The sequence below is a fragment of the Bos grunniens genome, chromosome 25, assembly GCF_055505025.1.
Source record: "Bos grunniens cultivar Pamir isolate PY7600 chromosome 25, Bosgru_T2T1.0, whole genome shotgun sequence".
Taxonomy (NCBI): domain Eukaryota; kingdom Metazoa; phylum Chordata; class Mammalia; order Artiodactyla; family Bovidae; genus Bos; species Bos grunniens.
Window position 1 is genome coordinate 32,839,451 of NC_141189.1, and position 23,553 is coordinate 32,863,003.

Below are 23,553 nucleotides of genomic sequence, written 5' to 3' on the forward strand. Positions count from 1 at the left end.
CCCTGGGATCCCAGGTGTCTGTGGCATGCAGAATGGAGGAGGTGAGGATGGGTGTGTGCAGGGGAGGGGAGGGGGGTTGTCTCAGGCCAGCTCTGGGGGCCCACGGGACTTGGAAGTGAGGGGATTCCAGGCCTTCAGTTCTGGGTAGTGACAGCCTGGCACCTCCAAGTACAACCAAGAGGCCAAGGGGGTAGCCCACACCGCTGGGCTCCAGTATTGAGCAGATTGGTGAGTGACAGATTGGAGGAGGGACAGGCGACTTGTCCGAGGCCCCTTGGCACCTGAGAGGCCAGGCTCTCTCACTGCACCCCAGCCTCTGGTCCTCTCCAGGTCCTCTGACTCCCCAAACTCTCTCCCTCCTCAGGGTTGGTCCACTGCCTAGGACACCCCTCCCCGGGCTCCAGCCAACTCCAACCTGTGCTGTGGGGTCTCACTTAAAGCTCATTTACCAGAGATGCCGCCCAGACTGTGTCCCCAACTAACACTAGGTCTTCCCTTCCATCTCCCTCTTACAACCTTGACTTTTTCCTTTGTGTGGCATTTAACGCAAGTGGCGGTTCGTTTCATGTGTGTATTTGTGTGAGTCTTTGTTCACTGAGGGTCTCCCCACCCGGGAGGCCCTGGGAGGCTCGGGGTCTCTCCGCTGTCTTCCCACAGCAGCACAGGGCTGGCCCACACCTGCTTCAGGAGTGAAAGACCCAGATTTTAAGTCCAACCCCTCCAAGCCTCTTCCTTTGCCTCAGCTACCTCCACACAGGAGACTGGGGTCCCCTCCCTAGTCTCTCCCATGTCCCCAAGAGGTAAAAGCCCAGGATCTCCCCGATCCCTCTAATTACAATCCCCAGGGCCTGCAGGGAGGACAAAGCCCCCACCCCATCTGGCCGGCCAGAGACAGAGGAGGGAGCCAAGCCCCTGGGTCTCCAGCACAGCCCCTTCTCCCACGCCTCACGAAATGCATCTGTACTTGTGGGCCAGCGGCGGGCGGAGGGGCCGGTTTCCCCAGGTCTGCTTATCACTAAGTTAGTTTTGAAAGGTATATACCAGATGAAAGGCGGAATTCTAATTTATATCCTGGAACAGAAAAAGGACATTAGTGGAAACACCTGAAATCTGAATACAGTCTGCATGGCATGGTGAATGGTGATGTACCAATGGGTGTTTCTAGTTTTCATAGGAGACGACAGAAGATGAGAACAATGGGGGGAGCTGGGCAAGGCGGTTTATGGGAACTCTGTGCTCACCTTGCAGCTTTCCTGTAATCTAGAATTATTCAAATAGAAGAGGTTTGGTCACAAAAAATAAAGGAAAAAAGAGAGAGAGAGAATAGCAAGCCACCCATCAGACTGGTAAAAAAAAAAAGGTAAAGCTAGACAGTGAGGAACGTTCATGAGGACAAGGACAATGGGCAGGCTGTGTGTGTGTGACCTGGGACATCTGCAAGCCAGGTAGCACTTGGGGTCAAGTTCAAAGCACGCCTGTCCTACAGCCCCACAGTCTTCTCCTGCAGGGGCTCTCAGAGCGTGGCCCTCAGACCCGCAGGCTCGGCACTACCTGGAAACTTAGAAATGCAGGCCCCCTCGAGATGATCAAAGAGTCGGACACAAAGAGATCAAAGAGGTGCGCTGGAGATGTCGCAAAGGGTCGGACGCGACTGAGCGGCTGAACAACAGCAACAGAGATGATCGTAGTAAATGAAGTAAGTCAGGCAGAGAAAGATGAATACCAGATGATATCACTTGTGTGTGGAATCTAAAATATGACACTATCTACAAAACAGAAACAGACTCCACGGAGAACAGACTTGTGGTTGCTGGGGGCGGGGTGGGGGGTGCCGGGGGGCGGGCTGGGGGGATAGACTGGGAGGCTGGGATCAGCAGATGCAAACCATTATACCCAGTATGCACAAACAAGGTCCTGCTGTATGGCACAGGGGACTATATTCAATATCCGCTAACAAGCCATGATGGGAAAAGAATATGAAAAAGGATATAACGGAATCACTTTCCTGTTCAGCAGAAATTAACACATTATAAATACATCAACTAGACTTCAATAAAATAAGTTAAAAAAAAAAAAAACGAAATGCAAGTGCACAGGCTCTACCCCAGACATACTGAACAAAAGGAAAACAAAACCCCAAACAACCCAAACCCTTGGGTTGCGTGGCAGCTACAGGTGTTTTCACAAGCCCTCCAGGTGACTCTGGTGCTGCTGAAATCTGAGAACTATGAGTGTACAGATGAACTCCAGAATAAGCCTGCAGCACGGTCACAGAGAGAACTTGAATTAGCCTAAGTATGCATCACAAGGAAATGAAGACATGAGCGGAAAGGCGGTGTGCAACAGTGCAAATGCGCTCATCTCACCCTTGTGTGTCCACAGGGGTGAGCCGCACGCACAACACCCAGCAAACAAAGCAAGTCACAAGATACAGGCAGTATGATGCCAGCCAAAGGTTTCAGCACCCCAAAATGTTCGCATTGGGAACCTACACATATGAATATAAAGACGGGCCCTGGAAGGATGAGCACTAACATTCGGGAGGAATAAGGGAGGAGTCGGGGGCAGGTTCATGTCTGCCTAAAACGTTTGATGTTTTAAGCCAGAGATCTGAGGATAAGATACTCCGCATTCCTGGGAAGCTCTGTTAACATGACTTGAACTAGTACGTGCTCTTTAAAAATGATTCATCGAGAACCACACAAAGTTTAACGTGAGGGCCTCTCATTTCAATTCCACATTTACTGTGAGTATTTGGTGACTATACTTACAAAATTGGGTCTATGAATTCTCTAAAGAATAATTTATGTAATATTCTGGAAAAGACAAAACTATGGAGATAGTGAAGAGATCAGTGGTTGCTGGGAAAGGAAGAAGAGATGAACAGCTGGAGCACAGAGGAGTTTTAGGGCCATGAAACTATTCTGTAGGACACTGTCACGGGGTGACACATGTCATTATACATCTGTCAAACCCTAATACAAGCCACGTGCTGTGCTGAGCTGAGTCCCTCAGTCGTGCCCAACTTTTTGAGACCCCATGGACTCTGCCAGGCTCCTCTGTCCAGGGGATTCACCAGGCAAGAACAGAGTGGGTTGCCATGCCCTCCTCCAAGGGATCTTCCCAACCCAGGGATTGAATCCAGGTCTCCCGCATTGCAGGCAGATTCTTTACTGTCTGAACCACTAGGGAAGCCCAAGAATTCCCACCAGGGAAGCCCCAAGAATACTGGAGTTGGTAGCCTATCCCTTCTCCAGGGGAACTTTCTGACCCTGGGATCAAACCAGGGTCTCCTGCATTGCAGGCAGATTCTTTACCAGCTGAGCTACCCACGAAGCCCAATATAAGCCAAAGACTTTAGCTGATGTGTCAATACTGGTTCATCAATTATAGCAAAGGTACCACAGCAATGCAAGATGTTTTTGGTTTTTTGGTCACACCTCTCGGCATAGAGGAGCTTAGTTCCTGGACCAGGTTTGGGATCTGTGTCCCCTACAGTGGAAGTTCAGATTCTTAACCACTGGACCACCAGGGAAGTCCCAAGATGTTAATAATAACAGGGGGAAAGTGGGGAGGGGTCTGGGGGGAGGGGTTGGAGAGGAGGTATATGAGAACTCCCAGTACTTGCTGCACAATTATCTGTAAACCTAAAATCACTTAAAATTTTTTTAAAAAGCAATTCATTAAGAGAAATGAATTAACCTCCCAAATGAAATGTTTTGACAGATGTTTTAATGTTTGTAATATCCAGACATGGAAGAAACCTAGATGTCCATCAGCAGATGAATGGATAAGAAAGCTGTGGTACATATACACAATGGAGTATTACTCAGCCATTAAAAAGAATATATGTGAATCAGTTCTAATGAGGTGGATGAAACTGGAGCCTATTATACTGAGTGAAGAAAGCCAGAAAGAAAAATACCAATACAGTATCAGATCAGATCAGATCAGTCGCTCAATCATGTCCAACTCTTTGCAACCCCATGAATCGCAGCACGCGATTCATCCCTGTCCATCACCAACTCCCGGAGTTCACTCAGACTCACATCCATCGAGTCAGTGATGCCATCCAGCCATCTCATCCTCTGTCGTCCCCTTCTCCTCCTGCCCCCAGTCCCTCCCAGCATCAGAGTCTTTTCCAATGAGTCAACTCTTCGCATGAGGTGGCCAAAGTACTGGAGTTTCAGCTTTAGCATCATTCCTTCCAAAGAAATCCCAGGGCTGATCTCCTTCAGAATGGACTGGTTGGATCTCCTTTCAGTCCAAGGGACTCTCAAGAGTCTTCTCCAACACCACAGTTCAAAAGCATAATTATGGAATTTAGAAAGATGGTAATGATAACCCTGTATGCGAGACAGCAAAAGAGACACAGATGTATAGAACAGTCTTTTGGACTCTGTGGGAGAGGGAGAGGGTGGGATGATTTGGGAGGATGGCATTGAAACATGTACATTATTATATGTGAAATGAATCACAAGTCCAAGTTCGATGCAGGATACAGAATGCTCGGGCTGGTGCACTGGGATGACCCAGAGGGATGGGATGGGGAGGGAGGTGGGAGGGGGGTTCAAGATGGGGAACACATGTACACACGTGGCGGATTCATGTCAATGTATGGCAGAACAAATATAATATTGTAATTAGCCTCCAATTAAAATAAATAAATTTATATTAAAAAAAAAAAAGGCAAAGCAGCTCTCAGTAACATGTGAAGCCCACCCTGCAGGTGAGTATTCTGGGAGCAGGCAGACTTTGAAGGTAACAATGCTGTAAGCTCGCAGTCAGCGCCCCCCGCCCCTTGACCTCCCCGCCTAGAGTGCTGAGATTGGCTCCGATGCTGGCCAGCGGGGCTGCGATGAATTGTCACCTAGTCTGTGTCCCTCTGTGAGAGCTCACGGCTCATCACCGTGCGCTGAACTTTTCAAACACAGGAGCCACAAGCCCAGGTGGCAGGTGGGCACCTAACACATGGCTTGTCTGAACAGAGGTGTGTCTTGAGAGGGCAATCTACCCAGACTTGGTACAAAGAAAGGAAGGAAAAGCCATCGTTTCTGTACGGACAGCAGCCGTCGCCCCTCCCTCCGCCCGGTGCCCCTCCTCCACGTGGCTTCCAGGACACTCCCCCGGCTCCCTCGGCCCCAGCTGCTCCTCAGCCCCCCGAAACTGGGAGGCCCCGGGCCCAGTGCTGGGGACTGTCTTCGTTTCCATCTCCGCTCACCCCCGTGATGCTCACAGTGGGCGCCCTGAGATGTCCGAATCCCCAAACCCATGAACATGTTACCTTACACGGCAAAAGGATTTTGCAAATTTGCTGAGATTAAGGATCTTGAGATGGGGCAATTATCCGAGAGTGTCCAGGTGGGCCTAGTGCAATCATGAGCAACTGGAAAAGGCTGGGGGCAGGAGGGCCAGGGTCGGGGGCGGTTGAGGAAGGAGGGCAGGGGGCGCAGAGGCCAGAAGCTGCGAGAGGCGAGGGGACGGGCTCTCCCCCGGGGGCCTCCAGAGAGGACTGCGGCCCTGGGGACACCTTGATTCTACCCCCAGAAGACCAGTTCTGGAATGCTGACTTGCAGAACTGTGGAGACAATAAATTTGTGCTGTTTTGTGCTATAGTTTTTGATACGATGTCACAGCAGCAATAGGAAACTGAGACAGTGAAATGACCCAGTCTTGTAAGCTAAATATGCAAGATGCCCAAATAAATCACCTTCAGCCCAGACGTCAGGCTCAGATACTGAACTGCCCGCTCAATACCTCCTTGGAGACTTCTGAATTCTGGACCTTTCCCCCAAGCCTTCTCATCGCCTGCTCCATCTCAGTTGATGGCAACTTGGTCCCTTCCGGGTGCTCATGCCAAAAGCCTCAGCACCATCCTTGACTCGTCTTTTACTTTTTTTTTTTTCAATTAATTAAATAATTTATCATTTATTTTTGGCTGTGCTGGGTCTTTGTGGTGTGCATGGGCTTTTTATAGCTGTGGCAAGCAGAGGCCACTCTCTAGCTGTGGTGCCCGGGCTTCTCACTGCGGTGGCTTCTCTTGTACGGATCACATGCTCTAGAAAGCATGGGCTCAGGAGTTGCAGCACACGGGCTTAGCTGCCCTGTGGCACGTGGAATCTTCCCAGACCAGGGATTGCATCTGGGTCCCCTGTATTGGCTGTCGGATTCTTAACCACTGGACCACCAGGGAAGTCCCTCTTCTTTCTCTCTTGCTCCCCTCATTCAGGCTGCTAATAAGTCCTGTTGGCTCCATCTTCAAAACTGAGCCAGAATCTAACCCCTCCTCATCAAGCCCACTGTGACCACCCTGGTCTGAGCCTCCGTCGCTGCTTCTCTGTGTGATGGATACAGCCTCCTCACTGGGCCCTCTGCTTCCACCCTGTCCCCACCCCTGCCCTTCCCAACATAGCAGCAGCACAAGGGGTCCCTCGAGTCAGAGAATGTCATACCTGTGGTCTCCATCTCATTCAGAGTAAAAGCCAAATCCTTAGCATGGCCAAGAAAGCCATCTATAATGTAACCCTCCCCTACCTGTATGATTTTGCCTCCCCTAACCCCTGACCTCTCTCTGCTGCAGCCACCCCAACCTTCTGACTGTTCCTTGAACACAGCGAGTACAGCCTCCTACCGGGGCCTTTGCACAGGCTGGTCCCTCTGCCTGAGACACGTCTCCCTGATAGCCACATCACTGACTCCCTCCTTGCCTTCAGGATTTGCTCAAATGTCACCTCATCAACAAGGCCTGCCCTGATTACCCTAAACCGCTGCTCGTTCCAACCAGCCCCAGCTGGTCCAGCCATCCTCATCCTGCTCTACAACATACTCAACAACTTACTTATCATACTACTTGCTCCATCGCCTGTATTAGAATATTAACTCCATGAGGGCAGGGATCTTTGCTTTGTTTACTGTGGGTAGAACAGTGCTCACCATAAAGGGCATTCAATAAATATCAACTGAATAAACTTATAAAAGGAAAGGTGTCAGGATAAAGGTTAAAAATTCTAAAACCACTGTACATGCATGGTGGAGTTCAATGTGAGAAAATGGATGGTAGATTTCTAGAAGACAGGTTTCCCACTGTTGGGTGAGAAGTTATGTAACTAAGCAAGGGGAGGAGCCTGGAATGATCCATGTGGTGGTGGATCAGAGTTAGAGACATCAGGGTGAACTTACCTTTAACAGTGATACAGAAGGCTACATATAGGAATATGTATGGATTTGTATTCACACACAAGGGCTTCCCTGCTGGTGCAGTGGTAAGGAATCCGCCTGCCAGTGCAGGAGACACAGGAGTGCAGGTTCAATCCTGGGTTGGGAAGATCCTCTGGAGAAGGGAATGGCAACCCACTCCAGTATTCTTGCCTGGGAAATCCCATGGGAAGAGGAGAGCCTGGTGGACTATAGTCCAGGGGGTCACAAAGAGTCGGACACAACTGAGTGACTGAGCACACACACACATACACATACACAGGTTATTACACACAAGTATGTTTCCCAGAGGGCCTAAAAGAAACAACACCCCACAGCAACAAGCACATCCAGCATCCAGTCTTTGATCTCTAAAGCCATCCTCCAATAAAAGGAACTAGGGTTCCTTGGAGAAATGGTTGATTTCTAGGTAAAGACCCTGATGCTGGGAAAGATTGAAGGCAGGAGGAGAAGGGGACAACAGAGGATGAGATAGTTGGATGGCATCACCGACTCAATGGTCATGAGTTTGAGTAAGCTCCGGGAGCTGGTGATGGACAGGGAAGCCTGGCATGCTGCGGTCTATGGGGCCGCAAAGAGTTGGACACCACTGAGCGACTGAACTGAACTGAGGTCTAAAACAGGAAATATACAAGATGGGCCTGGGGTATCGAATAGAGCCAGAACGTAAGGAGGTGCTCAGAAACTCACAATGGTGGGGCACGTCAAAGGGACACAGGGGCCAGCTGAAGAGCTAATGGCCAAAATGGGAATAACTTGAGCAATACCATAAAGCACAGTATGAATTATAACCCACAGTATGAAATGCCCATAAGTCTATACTGATGTAAAGGTAGGATTGAAATAAAGACATGAGGGAGCACGGACAAATCTCCAGGGCAGAAGCATTTCAAAGACTTTATGCACATACTCTGCCCTCATGGAGGTGGGGCATAACTTCCCAGCCCTTGCAATGTGGGCTGCACAGTGACTTCCCTCCGCATAATATTGTACACAGTAGTAAAGAAACCCCACACGTGGTGCCTCAGCAGTGATCAAGGGACACTTCAACCACAGTAGGTAGGCTTGAGAGCACGTGCCCTCATTCAGAGGTGAGAAGAACGACACTTTCCCTCTGTGATCTTCCTCCTCCAAACACATATTCTCCAGTCTAGTCATGAGAAGAACATCAGACAAACCCTAACTGAGGGGCCTTCTGCAAAATACCTGACCAGTGCTCCGCAGAACTGTCATAGTCATCAAAGACAAGTCTGAGAAATCAGCGCAGCCCAGAGGAGCCCAAGGAGACATGATGATTAAATGGGATCCTGGAACAGAAAAAGGATGTGAAGGAAAAACTAAGGGACTATGAATAAGGTCTAGACTTTAATTAATAATAATGCATCAAAATTGGTTTATTAATTGTGACAGACGCATCGTCCCAAACACGACGTTAATAACAAGGAAAACTGGATGTGATACCCTGAACTGGATCCTGGAACAAAAATGGGCATTTGTGGAAAAATTGGTGAAATCCAAATAGAGTCTGAAGTTGGTTAATAGTAACGTTACAACTCTGGTTTTTATAAGATGACATAAGATGTTAACAATGGGGGAAACTGTGTGAGTAGTAGATGGGAACTCTTTGCAACAGACTTTTCAACTTTTTCCAAAAGAAAAGTGTACTAAAAAAAGAAAAATAACCTGACAATTAAATAGGTTCCTGGTACATGGCAGTTGCTCAGGGAACAAGGTAACGGGTATTATGATGTTTATTTTTTTTCCCATGATGGAAATAACTCACTAAGTATCCAGCAATGTCAATGGCCCTTAGACTGGTAAAAGATTCCAAACAATACAAAAACGAATAAAACAGAGAGTGAAACCTTTCATGATTTCACTCCCCACTGCTAAGTCAATATATTATATTCTGGACTTTTCACTATGCATATGTGAACATATAAAAATTTTTGCAGACAAAGAGTGATGCCCTGCATTTTGATACACTGTGGACTTCCTTTCGTATCAGGGCACATAGCTCTGGTTACAGTTCTTTATTTTTTTATTTTGTTTTGGAGTACAGTTGAATAACAGTGCCATGTTAGTTTCAAGCGTACAGTAAAGTGATTAAGTGATACATATACATGTATCTGGGCTTCCCAGGTGGTTCAATGGTAAAGAATCTGTGTGCCGATGCAGGAGACACAGGAGATGTGGGGCCACTCCCTGGGTCTGGAAGATCCCCAGGAGTAGGAAATGGCACCCCACTCCAGAATTCTTGCTTGGAAAATTCCACAGACAGAGGAGCCTGGTGGGCTACAGTCCATGGGGTCGCAAAGTATCAGACATGACTGAACAGTTAAGCACGCAAGCATACATGTATCTATCCTTTTCCAAATTCTTCTCCCATTTAGGTTATTACCGAGTCCTGAGCCGAGTTCCCTGTGTTGTACAGTAGGTCCTTATTGCCTATCTATTTTAAATAGAGGACTGTGCATATGTCAACCCCAAGCTCCCAATCCCTCCCTCCCCCTTATCTCCCCTAGTAACCGTAAATTCATTCTCTAGGTCTGTGAGTCTGTTTCTATTTTGTAAATAAATTCATTTGTATCCTTTTTTTTAATATTCCACATATAAGCAATATCACATGGTATTTGCCTTTCTCTGTCTGACTTCATTTACTATGATAATCTCCAGGTCCATTGCAGGTTGCTGCAAATGGCAATATTTTATATACACAAGGGACTATTATTCAGCCATTAAAAGGAATGAAATGCAGTGTTCTTCTGAATGGCTGCGATATGGACGCGACAATGGACTGTTTCCTTAAGATGGACAGTCAGGGACTGTCAATTTTCTTCCCACAGAGTGCTCTAGCGAGCACCTTCCCACACACACCTTCATGACCACGTGTGGGAACTCCCGCACCCAGGACCGACCCCTGGCTGCAAAGTGGTGAGTGTGGTGGCACCTTTACAACACTGTCTGCCTCCTGTTGACCTTTTCTCGTTACCCCGAGAATTAACGGCCTGGCTCCACACTTCTCAAAGGCAGAAGGCCGCATGAAGCCCCTACCTCTCTCTCCATCTCTTTGATGACATCTCCCCTTGATCAAGGCGGCCGTGGGTGGCCATTGTGACATCACGGATGTGTGTGTTGGAGGGAGGGGGAGGATAGGACACACTGTGTGACTGACCAACCAGGGCCTCAGGGGACAGAACTGGGTGTCCTTCTGAGACTCGGCGTGTGTTTGAGATGGCAGGAGTCTTGGAGGTTTCTCAGCCTGGGGCCAGCCCAGCAGAACTGGGGCAGTGGGCAGAGAGAGGGTGCTGACATTTCAAAAGTCATACTATCAATCCATGATCTTATATTTAGAAAATGACAATAAAAGAGCCTGATCATACAAAGCGTCCCTTTATTGTTCAGTTCTTCCGCAAATATTTGGATTTTGGATGTCTTTTATGTACTGATTACTCTCAGTGCTGGGATGACCTCAGTGAACAAAATTGAGTTCCTGAATCCACAGAACTTGTATTCTCCTTGGAGACAAATAATAAAGCAATCACTATGAGTTAGTGGCAAGTGTTGCATTATTGAGGGTAAATAGCCGGCTGCGAGAACCCACAAATCCCAGCATTTCTGGTGGCCTCCACAAGTCCTCTGGCTCCAGAGCTGGCCAAATGCCCCGTCCTGGAGCTCCGAGGGCCGCCTTTTACCGGGACCTCACCCCTACCTTTCTGATGATTTGATTCACGCTCATCTCCTCCACTAAACTGTAAGACTGAGATCTGCATCCTCCTCTATAGCCAAAGGGGCCTCCTTTTAGTTCCATGCTTCTTCCTGTCGCCCTACAGAGACCTGAACCCAATGGGCCACTCCTGTGCGGTGGCCTCAGCCTCAGCCAAACCTCAGTCCACCTGCCCACTCCATGGAGCAGCTGTCTCAGACCTCCCTGGGGTACGAGTTCCCCACCAGCTACCCTGGGTCCCTCCCGGCTGTGGCAATGATCCACAGCCCCTTTCACAGCATGACGTTGCTGGGAAGTGGCAGCCCGTGGACTTGGCCTCCAGACCTTCCTTGTGGCCCATGCGTCGTGTGACAGACTCACCGATGAGGTGGGAACAGAAGCACAGAGTATTGCTCCGGGCCCAGGCAGTTAGGTGGCAGAGGAGCCTTCCCTGCCCACCCCTCCTCTGAATGTGGACACCCGGGATGTGCTTGGAGCCCGTGTCCGAGGAAGCCTGCCTCCCTGAGTGACCACGTGGCGCAGAGCCACTTGCTCCCTCCCAGCTGGGACACCCACACGGGACAGACGCCGAGAGAGCTGGCTCCTTTGTCTCACTGGGATCTCAGCTCTGATGTCACCTCCTCAACAAGTCCTGTCCTCAGGACCCTAAAGTAGTATCAGCCTAGTCTATGCACACCTGTAATAAACTTCAAAGTCTTCTGTTCATTTGTTTGTTCACTTGAATAATATTGTCTGTCCCAACTAGAAGGTGAGCTTCTTGGGGGCAAGAACCTCTCTTGCTCATGTGGTATTCCCACTGCCTACAAGAGTGCTGGCACACAGTAGGTGCTCAATAAAAACCCCGGTGACAGAGGGACCTGTTCTGTATGACTCGGATGTCTCATCTGGTTGTTTTACAGCAGACATTAACATGACATTGGAAAGCAATTATCCTCTAATTAAAAATAAATACCCTATGATCAACCATTATGGAAAAGAATATTTTAAAAAAAGAATGTATATATGTATAACTGAATCACTTTGCTGTACAAAATCACTTTGCTGTATAAAAAAATAAATTAAGAAAAATAAAAAACTAAAAAAAAAAAAATTCCTCATCTGCAAAACTGGGTAAATACCCCTCTCTGTCATCTCATGGGGCTCCTTTGAGACCACACGGCTTATCTTCAAAAAGTACTCAGTGTTACAGGACAGGGTGTGTATCTTAAGTCCGTCTGGACATGAACCAATTAGTGAGAATTTGGTGCTTACTGCCTACTTGCCAGGTGCAGCTCACTTATAACTTATTGGATTAGAGCTTCAGATTCATGGTTTTCCCACCTTGTGGGTTGGGAGGTGGGGTCCTAGAAGTTTCTGGCTGTACGCCCTCTGGGGTACTAACTACCCACTGGCCCCTTTCTCCTTCCTAAGAACCCCAGCTTTATCCTGAGGGGCAGAGTGCTCTTGCCATCAGGCAAATGATCAGAAGTTGCTGGTGGAGGTGTCTGGGAAAGTTCTTTATAGCATGCGTTAGGACTCCTTTGGCCCACCCCTCCTTTTTCTTCATTCCTTCTTGGACAGTAGGTACAGCTGAATTTTCAGCAGGGCTGAGGCTGGCCCTTAATGTGCCTTTGTGAGCTATCTAATTAGAAAAAAGACAGCTCCCATGGGCAGAAGCTTACCTCTGGGTGCTTGCCCTGGCCTGCACCATTCAATCCCTTTGGCTGAGAGCTGTGAGCAGTATACAAACTGCACAACCGTCCTTGGCACCCATGATTTTGGACTATGAGGCAACCTTGAGGATGGAAAGGACTTCCTTGGGGCAGAGGTGAAAGATAAAAGAAGTCTGGGCCTTGATAAGGGTGGAGCCCTTATACCAGCCCTGGAAGGCCTTCTTTTCCTTTTGTGTTTCGGAAGAATTGTCTTAATAATTTATTTTGAAATAACTTCAAAGTTAGAGAAAAGTCACAAGAACCATACAAAAAACTGTTTTTCACCCAGACTGGTTGATTGTTAGTATTCTATTCCATCTACTCCCCTCTTTTTCCCTCCATCCCTGCCTCCCTCCCTTCATCTCTTGCTTCTTTAATGTAGACATGCAGCCCTTGTTACTGTTCTCTTTCTGAATCACTCAAGAGTAGCTGGCAAACATGATACCCACTATCCCCAAATACTTGTCGTGTAGATCCCCAAAGAGGAGACTCTAACCACCATCCAAATCACCTCTGATTTCTTCCTTTTTATTAATTTTTATGGGAGTATAAGTGAAACTGAAAGTGAAGTCACTCAGTCATGTCCAGCTCTTTGCGGCCCTGTGGACTGTAGCCTACCAGGCTCCTCCCTCCATGGGATTCTCCAGGCAAGAATACTGGAGTGGGTTGCCATTTCCTTCTCCAGGGGATCTTCCCAACCCAGGGATGGAACCCTCTCCCGCATTGCGGGCAGATGCTTTAACCTCTGAGCCACCAGGGAGGCCCTATGGGAGCATAATTGACTTACATGTTGTGTTAGTTTCAGGTGTACAGCAAGGTGAATCCATTGTATATATACATATATCCACTCTTTTTAAGATTCTTTTCCCGTTTAGGCCACCACAGAGCACTGAGTAGAGTCTCCTGCGCTACACAGTAGATTCTCCTTAGGTATCTATTTTGTACATAGCAGGGTATCCATGTTAACTCTGACTTCTTAAATGAAACAAAACTTCTATGCCAAAGTCTTCCCTTGTAGCTCAGTTGGTTAAGAATCTGCCTACAATGCAGGAGACTCAGGTTCAGTTCCCAGGTTGGGAAGATCCCCTGGAGAAGGAAATAGCAACCCATTCCAGTATTCTTGCCTGGAGAATCCCATGGACAGAGGAGCCTGGTGGGCTACAGTCCATGGGGTTGCAAGAGTTGGACACAACTTGGTGACTAAACCACCACCACATGCCAAAGACACTTATTTTGGTTTCCTGCTATGAGTAACGATTTCAAATTCTAATTGCTACCTTCCTTATCTGTTGTGCCCACCCTTCCCCCGCACTCTCTGCTCCGTCCCCCTCGGCCTCCCTTTGATTTCTTACACCTTCCAAGCAACTTTCAGCCTCAGAACTTTTTTTTTTTTTTTAACCAATTGAGGTAAAATTCACATCGTGTAAAATCCAGCATACTAAAAAAGTGAAAATTCAGTGTCAATGAAAACATTCACCATGTTGGGTAACTGTCATCACTTTCTGGGTCCAAAACATATTTATTCACACCAAAAGGAGCCCCTGCACCGCTTATGGAGCAGCCGCTCCCATTTCACCCGCTTCTGGGCAACCACCAACCCATTCCTGCGCCGGTGGCCTTCCCTCAGTGGCTGTTTCACTACTGGAATCACACACGTGCTGCCTCAGGACTTGGCAGCAGCTCATCCCTCTTCCCAGATGCTCTTCCCTCCTCCGACTCCAATCATCTTCCTTAGGAGGCCTTCCTGGGGCCTCTCCTGAGGTCAAGTCCCTCCAGCATAACTTTCTCATAAAAGCCCAGAGTTTCTCTCTGAGGCATTTTTTTCACAAGTGCTCTGCATGGTAATTTCATTGGGTTTCCCTGGTGGCTCAGATGGTAAAGAATCTGCCTGTGATGCAAGAGACCCGGGTTCGATCTCTGGGCTGGGAAGATCCCCTGGAGGAGGGCACGGGCAACCCACTCCAATATTCTCGGCTGGAGCACTCCATGGACGGAGGAGTCTGGTGGGCTACATATAGTCTGTGGGGTTACAGTTCATGTTCTCTACATTAAGAATGTAAAGTTTATTAGGCAGGAACATGTCTGACTTGTTTACCAGTATTTGCCAGGGCCTCGCCAGAACCTGGCATACACTGTAAACTAGTGGATGAGCTAGTGAGTGTCCTTACAAAGAAAAAGTCACCTCATTCCCCTTTACAGAATTCCTCCTTTACAGAGGAGGAGGCATGGAGACCTGGACGTCATAGCTGGGTTCGGGCTGCTCATGGGGTCTTGGACCAGCTTGGCAGGAACTGTCATGACTCCTCTACCTCCCCCCCTTCCCCACTGCATGATGTGATGTGGTCAAATTTATATGCATTAATGACCTGGGGGGTCATTAATTAATGTGGAGGGGCCCCCACCCCCCCCCACATCACAGCCCCACCCCTGCACATCACAGCCCCGCCCTCCCTCAGCAAGCACCTCCCACATGCCCATATATGGGCATGATTTGGGCAGCTCTGACCCTGGTCTGTGAGGTTTGGGTCTCTGTGACCTCACAATGACCAGGGCCCTGCCCGGGTCTATATAAGAGGCCAGGAAGTCGGCCCCTGTCACAGCCCACAAATTCCACCTGCTCACAGGTTGGCTGGCTCAACCAAGGCGGTATCCCCTGCTCTGAGCATCCAGGCCGAATCCACCCAGCACCATGGCCAGATACCGATGCTGCCTCACCCATAGCGGGAGCAGATGCCGCCGCCGCCGCCGCCGAAGATGTCGCAGACGAAGGAGGCGCTTTTGTCGGAGGCGCAGGAGGAGAGGTGAAGAGGGTCCATCCTTGGGGGCAGAGGCCAGGGAGCTGGGGCGGGGCTGGGGGTTTGGGCTGTGCTGAAGTGTCCTCGTGTCCTCTGGTTCTCTGCAGTGTGCTGCCGTCGCTACACCGTCATAAGGTGTACAAGACAGTAACCACACAGTAGCAAGACCACCGCACTCCTGCCTGAAATGTCACCAGCCTTCAAGACCCTCTTGCCACATCTTGAACATGCCACCATTTCAATGACATGAACAGGAGCCTGCTAACGAACAATGCCACCTGTCAATAAATGTTGAAAGACATCATTCCACTCTTTGACTCTTTGCTTTGAGGGACTCGAGGCGGGGGGGGGGGCAAGGAGGGGGTTGGGGATGCCGGGAAGAGGGGACACAAAGGATGGTTCATGCTGGATCTTGTTCCAAACTCAACTACTCCCGAGTCACAAACCAAACCTGCCTCCCAGCCCCTAGTCCTTTACAGACCCCTTTCCAGCGGGGACGGGAGCTGTGCTGGTTGATGAACACATCCCTCCCCAGTTCTGTGCTCAGTGGCTTTCTACTGACAGCTCGAGATGGGCCACAGAAATTGGCAAATGCTTCCACTAGGGCTTGCTTGCTGCCACCTCCCCTAGAGCCAAGAACCATTTCCCAGCTCAAGCTCAATTCACCAGCAACAATCCCTAAGGTGCCTGATGTTGACATTTCCCATTGTTTAAAAAGATGATGTCTCTGGGTACAGTGAGTAACTTGTCCAGTGGTTGAGCCAAGCTATCATTTAATCAGGTACAATATCCTCATCCCGGGTGGACGAAACAAAAGTAACTTGCTCCACTCAACCATATGATTCTCTGAGATGTGAAGGTGATTCACGAAACACTGCTGTCTCCTGGGCACAAAACTGTCAGATCATTAACACGAGAGCTTGGGTCACGAGCTCATGGCACAGCAATTTGGCACAGGGCGTTTTATCAGTGACCAGAACTCTGACCCAGCTGCCTAATGACAGGGCCATAGAAACATCGTGGCCCAACTTCCATCTCTGAGCACCATGGAGCATGGGTACTGGGCATTTGCCACTCCCAAGCCTCACACCCAACCTGCAAGGCAGTGTTGATGGCCCCGTCTTGGCAGGTGAGACCACTGAGCTGGGAGATGAACTCGCTTCCATGACTCAACCACTTGATTGGTTTCATAAGCCAGTCAGAAAGATGCTGGTGGGAGGGCTGAACATGGACCCTCCTGGGTAGGCTTTTACAAGTAGATCAAGGGCCAGTGGTGGAGATGCTGACTTAGCAGGGTCTCGGCGTAAGGCCTGGGCATGTAGATTTTGAGCAAGTGCCCTATCCTATCCTACTAAGAAGGATGCTAACTGCTAAGTCACTTCAGTCGTGTCCAACTCTGTGCGACCCCATAGACGGAAGCCCACCAGGCTCCCCTGTCCCTGGGATTCTCCAGGCAAGAACACTGGAGTGGGTTGCCATTTCCTTCTCCAATGCGTGAAAGTGAAAAGTGAAAGGGAAGTCGCTCAGTCATGTCTGACTCTTAGCGACCCCATGGACTGCAGCCTACCAGGCTCCTCTATCCATGGGATTTTCCAGGCAAGAGTACTGGAGTGGGGTGCCATTGCCTTCTCCAACTAAGAAGGATAGGAGGCCTCAAAAGTTCCCTATCACCATTGTCAATAAATCACCACAAATTTCATAGCTTACAACACAAATGTATTGTCTTACATACATGGACCTTATGGGGCTAAAACTCAAGGTCTGAGCAGGTTCTGAAGGTTTTCAGAAGCATCATAACCTTGTCTTTCCCAGCTCCTTGCCAGCAACTGCATTCCTTGACTCAGGGCCCCTGCCTCCATTTTCAAAGCCAGTGGCTTAGCACTGTCAGATCTCTTCCTGTGACCCTCCTGCCTCCCTCTTCCACCTTATAAGGATACATGTGGTTTTGCGGAACCCACACTGAGCCCACCCAGATGATCTAGGATGAGCTTTCCGTCTCTTTAAGTCACTCTTAAGAAAGTCCCTGCGTGTCTGCTCACTCTCAGGGGCGAGGGCGTGAGGGCATTCGTCTGCCTACCACGCTCTCCCCGCGGCTGCTATGGTTCTGATTCTGGATTTTCATGCCGGGAGAGGCTCAGCAGGAGGCCAGGGGTGGAGGGAAGATGGGCACACTTTTGGGGGAGGGAGGCGTGTGCCCCGGGCTGGGGAAGTGGGTGGAGGGCTGAGGGCATATGAACTCTGAAGTCTGGACTTGGCTCCTTATCTGCAGGAACCACGAGCAAGCAAGTCACTTAACCTCTTCCTGCCTCATTTAAGGAGTGAATGTATGGAATTTGTGGAATTCCTGGCACAGAGTGAGCATAAGATAACCCTGTGGACAGATAAGCCCCCGTCCCAGCCCCCCGAGAGGCCACAGCAGTGGCTGCAAAGGCAGCAAGGAAGCTTCAGGAACCCCGAGGAGCTGGGGGAGGGGCAGGGTGTGAGGGCTTGGATCCAGACAAGGAGGCTGGCCCTCATCTTCAGAGGTTTTGTCCCCTGGTTTCGAGGCATGGGGGACACGTTTTACGGGGTGAGGAGTTGGCTGTCCGCGCCCTGTGCTGCCTTCACAGAAGGGGCCCAGGTGGGGACAATGGTGGGGTGGGGCCGCCAAGTCACAGTGGGGGGCCCCCTTTATATACAAGTCCCCCCCACAGGCTGCGGACAGACCCGACCAACACTGTTAACAGCAAGAGCAGGGGGCAGGCCTCAGCCTCCTCCCCGTCCCCCCAAGGCCAGCTGCCGTCTCAGCCCGAGTCGCCCACCCGTGACCCCTCCATCACGATGGTCCGATGCCACGTGAAGAGTCCGACTGAAAGTCCACCCGGGCAGCAGGGCTCCGGGCAGCAGGGCGAGACGGAGCACCCGGATCAGGCACGGGAGCTGAGGCCGGAAGACATCCCGGTCTACGGGAGGACTCACAGAGGCCGCTACCACTACAGACACAGGAGCCACACTCGGCGGCGCCCCTACCGGAGGCGCCGGAGAAGGGCCTGCAGGCACAGGAGGCGCCGCAGAGGTGCGGCGGGCCCCCCCTGCGCTCCCATCCCAGGCACCCCCCAGGCCTCCAGGCCAGGGCTCAGGTGGGCAGCGGGTGGCTCCTGCAGCTCTGGGGCCCCACCCTGTCAGACAGCCCCCTCATCCTGTGCCCCCATCCCACCCCGGCAGCCCCCCAAGCCACCCCGGCAGCCCCCCCTCCCCACCCAGGTTCCCTGGATGGCCCCGTAACTGGAACTTTTTCCAAAAGGCTGCCGAAGGATGAGGAGGAGGAGGAGGAGATGCGGAAGGCAGCTCTAAGCTTCCCTGGGCCCACCAGAAGGAGTCACCTGCCAGGAAGCCCCTCGCAAGACCATACCACATCCCCCTTGGAGCCCACGAGATCTTGAGTAAAATGAGCAAAAGTCATCTGCCAAATAAAGCTTGAGATAAGAAACCTGCTAGCCTGTCAGGATCTCTCTTGTACGAAGGCACAAACACATAGCTTCTGTTCCCCATGGGATCAGGGGAGCGGGGAGCGGCCGGGGCAGGGGGCTCATCCCCCAGTGCTGTGTGCTGGTGTGTTCCCCTCTGAGCCTGGGGGCGTCCGGTCACCAGGAGCCATCAGGACGCCCAAAGCCATGCAACTCCACCTGGACCTTCCCATTTCCGGTCAACTCCCCAGCCACTGAAGAACCTGAAAGGGCGCTGGGCAGCGGGGGCAAGTGGGAACTGAGACAAGATGGGAAGCAGGTCTGGCGTGCTCCAGCAAGAACAAGGCTGGCGCTGGGAGGGGGAACGAAAGGCAAAAGGCAGAACCGGGTGAGGCGGCGTGGGCCACTAGGGTTTGGAGATGGGACCCTTATCCAGGACAGAGTCCGTTCCTTCCTGCTCCGAGCTTCTGATGGCTTCTTATAATCTTTGGAGTCCCTCTGCTGTGGCCACATCTCCAATCTCTGCTCCCCGTGTGAAATCTCTCCGCCTCCCTCTAACAGGGACACTTATGGTTGCATTCAGGGCCCACTCAGATAACCCAGGATAATCTCACAATCCTGGGAGGGTCCTATTCAGCTGACCACAGCCACTGAGGGTTTGGGACAAGATCTCAGTTATGGCTCATGTTGGAGAACGAATTCCCAGTGCTCAGAAATGACCAAGCAGACTTAATCCCCTTCCTGGCTGAAACTGGGCTGGACGGACATGTGTAGCTAGAGAGACTAGTGACCCCAAGGGCTTATGAACCGTGCCTTTAAAGGGTGACTTTGGAGAACAGGAAGAGTAGGGTTTTCTTTAGTTTCTTTTGTTTTAATCGTAAAAAACATGCGATTTAGGTATGTCTGTGAAGGCACCACCCAGGTCAAGAAACCAGACACTTCCAGGCCCGCGGGAAGGCTCCCTCCAGGCTGCCTTTCATCCCATCCTGTCACCAGCTCTCTGGGGCTGGGCACTTCTGGGGTGTGGGGAGGAGTCTGTGTGCTTTCCTGCTTGAGGAAATTCTATCCCCAACTCTCACCCCAGCTCAAATGGGGGGACCCCAGCCAGGGCAAACAAGGCCAGATGGAGGCGGCAACACAGCAGGGTGAGGCTGCCTGGCTGGGCCTGCCATCTCGTCTCTGCCTTGCCCTGTGGCTGGCGGGGCCTCGGCGGGATAGCTGGTGGCCCGGGTTGAGTGGGGTGTCGGCTCAGACTCAGGTCACCGAGGGCTGGAGGCTCCAGGGCGGGGGGCCCTTTGTGATGTCAGCGCCCTGCCTACCAGCCTCAGCGGCCCCTCCGTACCCTGCCAGTGGCCTTTCCTCCCAGTCCAGTGAGGCAGCCGAGGCGGGTGATGGGTTCCCGCTGCGCCAAGCTTGGGACAGGCCACGGCCGGGGCCACGAATCCTCCATGAAGAAGCTCGTGGCCTGCGTGAGCCAGGATAACTTCTCCTTGTCGTCGGAGGGCGAGGAGGAGGAAGAAGGCGAGGAGGAGGAGGAGGAGGGAGAAGAGGAGGAGCTCCCGGTGCAGGGCAAGCTGCTGCTGATGGAGGCCGGGCAGCAGGAGGAAGGGGCCGAAGACGCCGACTCAGAGGTCCAGCAGAGCCCCGAGCCCAAGCAGACGCGCTCCTGACCTGCGATGTGGCTGGGGAAGAGGAGCTGTCGCCGTTCCTGAGAGGAGGAGAGCTTTCAGAAAAGAGTCAATAAAGAGTCTCCTAGGAATCCTCCTCCTCCTGTCTGTCCTTACCCCGCCACCACCCCTGACCCCTGTGTCTGGTACCGTGTGTCGGGGGGAGTGTGTGTGTGTATAGGGAGGCGGAAGAGCAGTGACCCCTGTCCCTGAACCCCAGCCAGAAGTCCTCGAAAGGTCCTCTCCCTGAGGCCTCTCAGCCGCTGTCCCCTGCTGTGGCGGGTGGAGCACATGGTGTCCTGGGCGCGTCCCACCTCCAGGGAGGACGCCTCTCCGAGTCTGAGCACCCGGTGGGACAGCATCATCTCCCTCAGCACACCCCCACTGCTTTTCTAACCGTGGACAGTATTTTTTTGGGGGGAAGGGGAGTGGTGGTTGTGTCACGAGGCATGAGGCATCTTAGTTCCCTGACCAGCGATCGAACCCCTCCTCCCTGCCTGCTGCAGTGGAAGCGCAGAGTTTTAACCGCGGGACTGCTGGGGAAGACCCTGGAGAGTCCCAGAGCACAGGCGTGGGAGCTCAGCAGACCTCCTGCCAGTTTCCTTGCGCCCGCTGCGTGACACTGAGCACGTCCTTGTCTGCCTGTTGACACTAGGGACCCCACAGGCCAGTGGGTCAGGAGAAGTGACTGAGATGCTGGGGAGGGACTGGGCCTGGCACACAGCCAGTGTTTCACCCAAGACGGGCACTGCAGCTGGAGCCACGGGGGTCCTACCTGACTCACAGACCCTGCTATGGGGGGACAGAGCAGGGGGAGGGGTCTGAGTCCTTCTCAGCCACTGGTTCTGCTACCATCCTCAGGCTCAAGGGGACCGTTGGAACCCCTGTGAAAGGCTCACCTCTGCCTTGCTCAGGGGGGTCCCGCTGTGGGACAGAGCCGATGCCCTCACAAGGGCAGTGGGCAAAGGAAGCCCAGAGGAAGCCAGAAAGGACAGAGGCCCAGCCCTGGGTCCCTCAAGCTGGCCTTCCTTAGAAGCATCGGAATGCGCCTGTTGCCCCTCCTGGCCATGGCTCCCTTAACCCTTTTCTTTCCAATAGAAAAACAAACATGATCTCCACCCTCCGCCCTCCATAGCAACCAAAACACCAGTCTGGTGGGCCATTGAGAAGGATTCTGATTGGGGTTGCTGGGAGGGCTGGGGAGGTGGTATCTCCAGGGATGGTGTGAGAGGTAAGGAGAGGTCCTGGGCTCCTCAGAGAGTGGAGGCCACCATCACTGAGGCCTGGAGACAGAGCAGGGCAGGGGAGGCCCGAGGGGGCGGCCCTGCTCTCTGACTATCCATCCCTGTCCCAACCAAGCAACACCGTCAGAAGCTCCGTCCTTCTGTCCACGGCCCACAGGTCCACCCGCCCATTCACCTGCCCAGCAAACATTCGTGAAGTCCTTGCTGTATGCCTGGCACTGTGCCAGTCCCTGTGGGCCCCGAGATTAATAAACCACAGTCTCTGTCCCACCCTGATAGCTCAATTGATAAAGAATCCACCAGCAATGCGGAAGACCTGGATTCGATCCCTGGGTTGGGAAGATCCCCTGGAGAAGGGATAGGCTACCCACTCCAGTATTCTGGCCTGGAGAATCCCATGGACTGTATAGACCACGGGGGTCGCAAAGAGTTGGACATGACTGAGTGACTTTCACTTCACTCTGTTCCACCAGGCACTCTAGGGTGGTGAAGTGGGCAGAGTGGAAGAGTAGGGGGAGGGGGGCGGAGAGGGACGGGACACCTACACAGAGTCTTCACAGCGTGGTCCCCAGCCAGCCCTGAGCCCACACAAGGCAGCGGCTTAGAACAGGGCCGCTCGCGCCCCCTTCATCCCCGCGGAGGCCTCAGTGACCACGAGGGTGGACTGGAGGCGGCCAAGCCTGAGTCCGAATCCTGGCTCTGCCACTGACTAGCTGTGGGGCTCCGGGCTGGTCATTCAACCTCTCTGAGCCTGCTTCTGCTTTGCAAACTGTAATATTAGTTCCCCAGGGCTGCTGTAACAAGTGATCAAAAACCTGGCAGCTTATAATATATCCTTTCACCTTCCAGAGGCCAGAAGTCTGAAATCAAGTTCTCTGGGCCACAGGCCCCGGCGGCCCCAGGGCAGCCTCCCTCTCCTTGTCCAGCCTACGGGGTCCCCATGGCTCATGGCTGCATGGCTCTAGTCTGGGCCTCTGCCTTCCTGGGGCCCCTTCTCCCTGATCCTTCTCTTCGCTTTCTTATAAAGACATTGGCCTTTGGATTTAGGGTGCACTTGGATAATTTAGGATGCTCTGAATATCCTTAATTACATCTGCAAAGAGGCTTTTCCAAATACAGTGACATTGACAGCTTCCAGGGATTGGGACGTGGACACATCCTTTGGGGGACTCTGTTCAGCCCAGTCCAAAGGTCACTAAGACTCAGAGACAAAGCCACCTAGAAGAGGTGGGGGCAGAGCCCAGCCATATCGGAAGTGTTCCCTAAAGGAGGGTGATTTTCACCATGTGATCTGACACATTTATGAAGAAATAAACTACAATAAAAGCAGATGATAGCAAAGCTGTGCGTGAGCAACAGATGTAGACTGGGGGTTCTGCTAGAGGGAGGGGAGGTGGAGATGGAGGGAGTCTCCCGAGGTTGAGCTATAGGGAGGGTTGAGGGCCAAGAGCTGAGACCAAGCGTTGACCGAGGCGGGGGAGGCATGGATGGCTGTGGAGAGAAAGGGATGAAGGAGCTCTGACCAGGCCGTGTGCGCACGCACGCACGGGGTGGGCTTTCTTCCCCAGGGGCTGGGAGGTCAGAGCAGGGGTGCACACTGGGGCCGCACTAGCAGGGGGGGAGGGGAGCGGAGGCGGCAGGCGGGAGGCAGGAGACCGGTTTTCAAGCGCCTCCTGAGGTTTGACGGGCGTCTCAGGCTCACAAGAATGCCAGGAAGGAAGGGGTGACAGCCCTTTGTCCAACAGGGAAACCAGGCCTCAAAACAACT

At 51.8% G+C, this 23,553-nt stretch overlaps 2 protein-coding genes and 1 long non-coding RNA gene across 3 annotated transcripts; all 3 read left to right on the plus strand.

Moving 5' to 3' along the window:
• The first annotated feature begins 15,229 nt into the window (after positions 1–15,229).
• Positions 15,230–15,732, plus strand: LOC147345418 (uncharacterized). The gene is made up of 2 exons (XR_015154743.1): positions 15,230–15,434; positions 15,536–15,732. It is a non-coding gene; the product is annotated as an uncharacterized LOC147345418 (long non-coding RNA).
• A 742-nt stretch (positions 15,733–16,474) lies between these two features.
• LOC147345419 (uncharacterized) lies at positions 16,475–18,850 on the plus strand. The gene is made up of 3 exons (XM_086375602.1): positions 16,475–16,485; positions 17,975–18,547; positions 18,712–18,850. The coding sequence occupies exons 1-3, from the start codon at positions 16,475–16,477 to the stop codon at positions 18,848–18,850; spliced, it is 723 nt and encodes a 240-aa protein (XP_086231728.1).
• Positions 18,851–20,194: 1,344 nt separating this feature from the next.
• Positions 20,195–20,633, plus strand: PRM3 (protamine 3). Its single transcript, XM_086375749.1, has one exon. The coding sequence runs from the start codon at positions 20,266–20,268 to the stop codon at positions 20,542–20,544; it is 279 nt and encodes a 92-aa protein (XP_086231875.1). The 5' UTR covers positions 20,195–20,265; the 3' UTR covers positions 20,545–20,633.
• Positions 20,634–23,553: the final 2,920 nt, after the last annotated feature.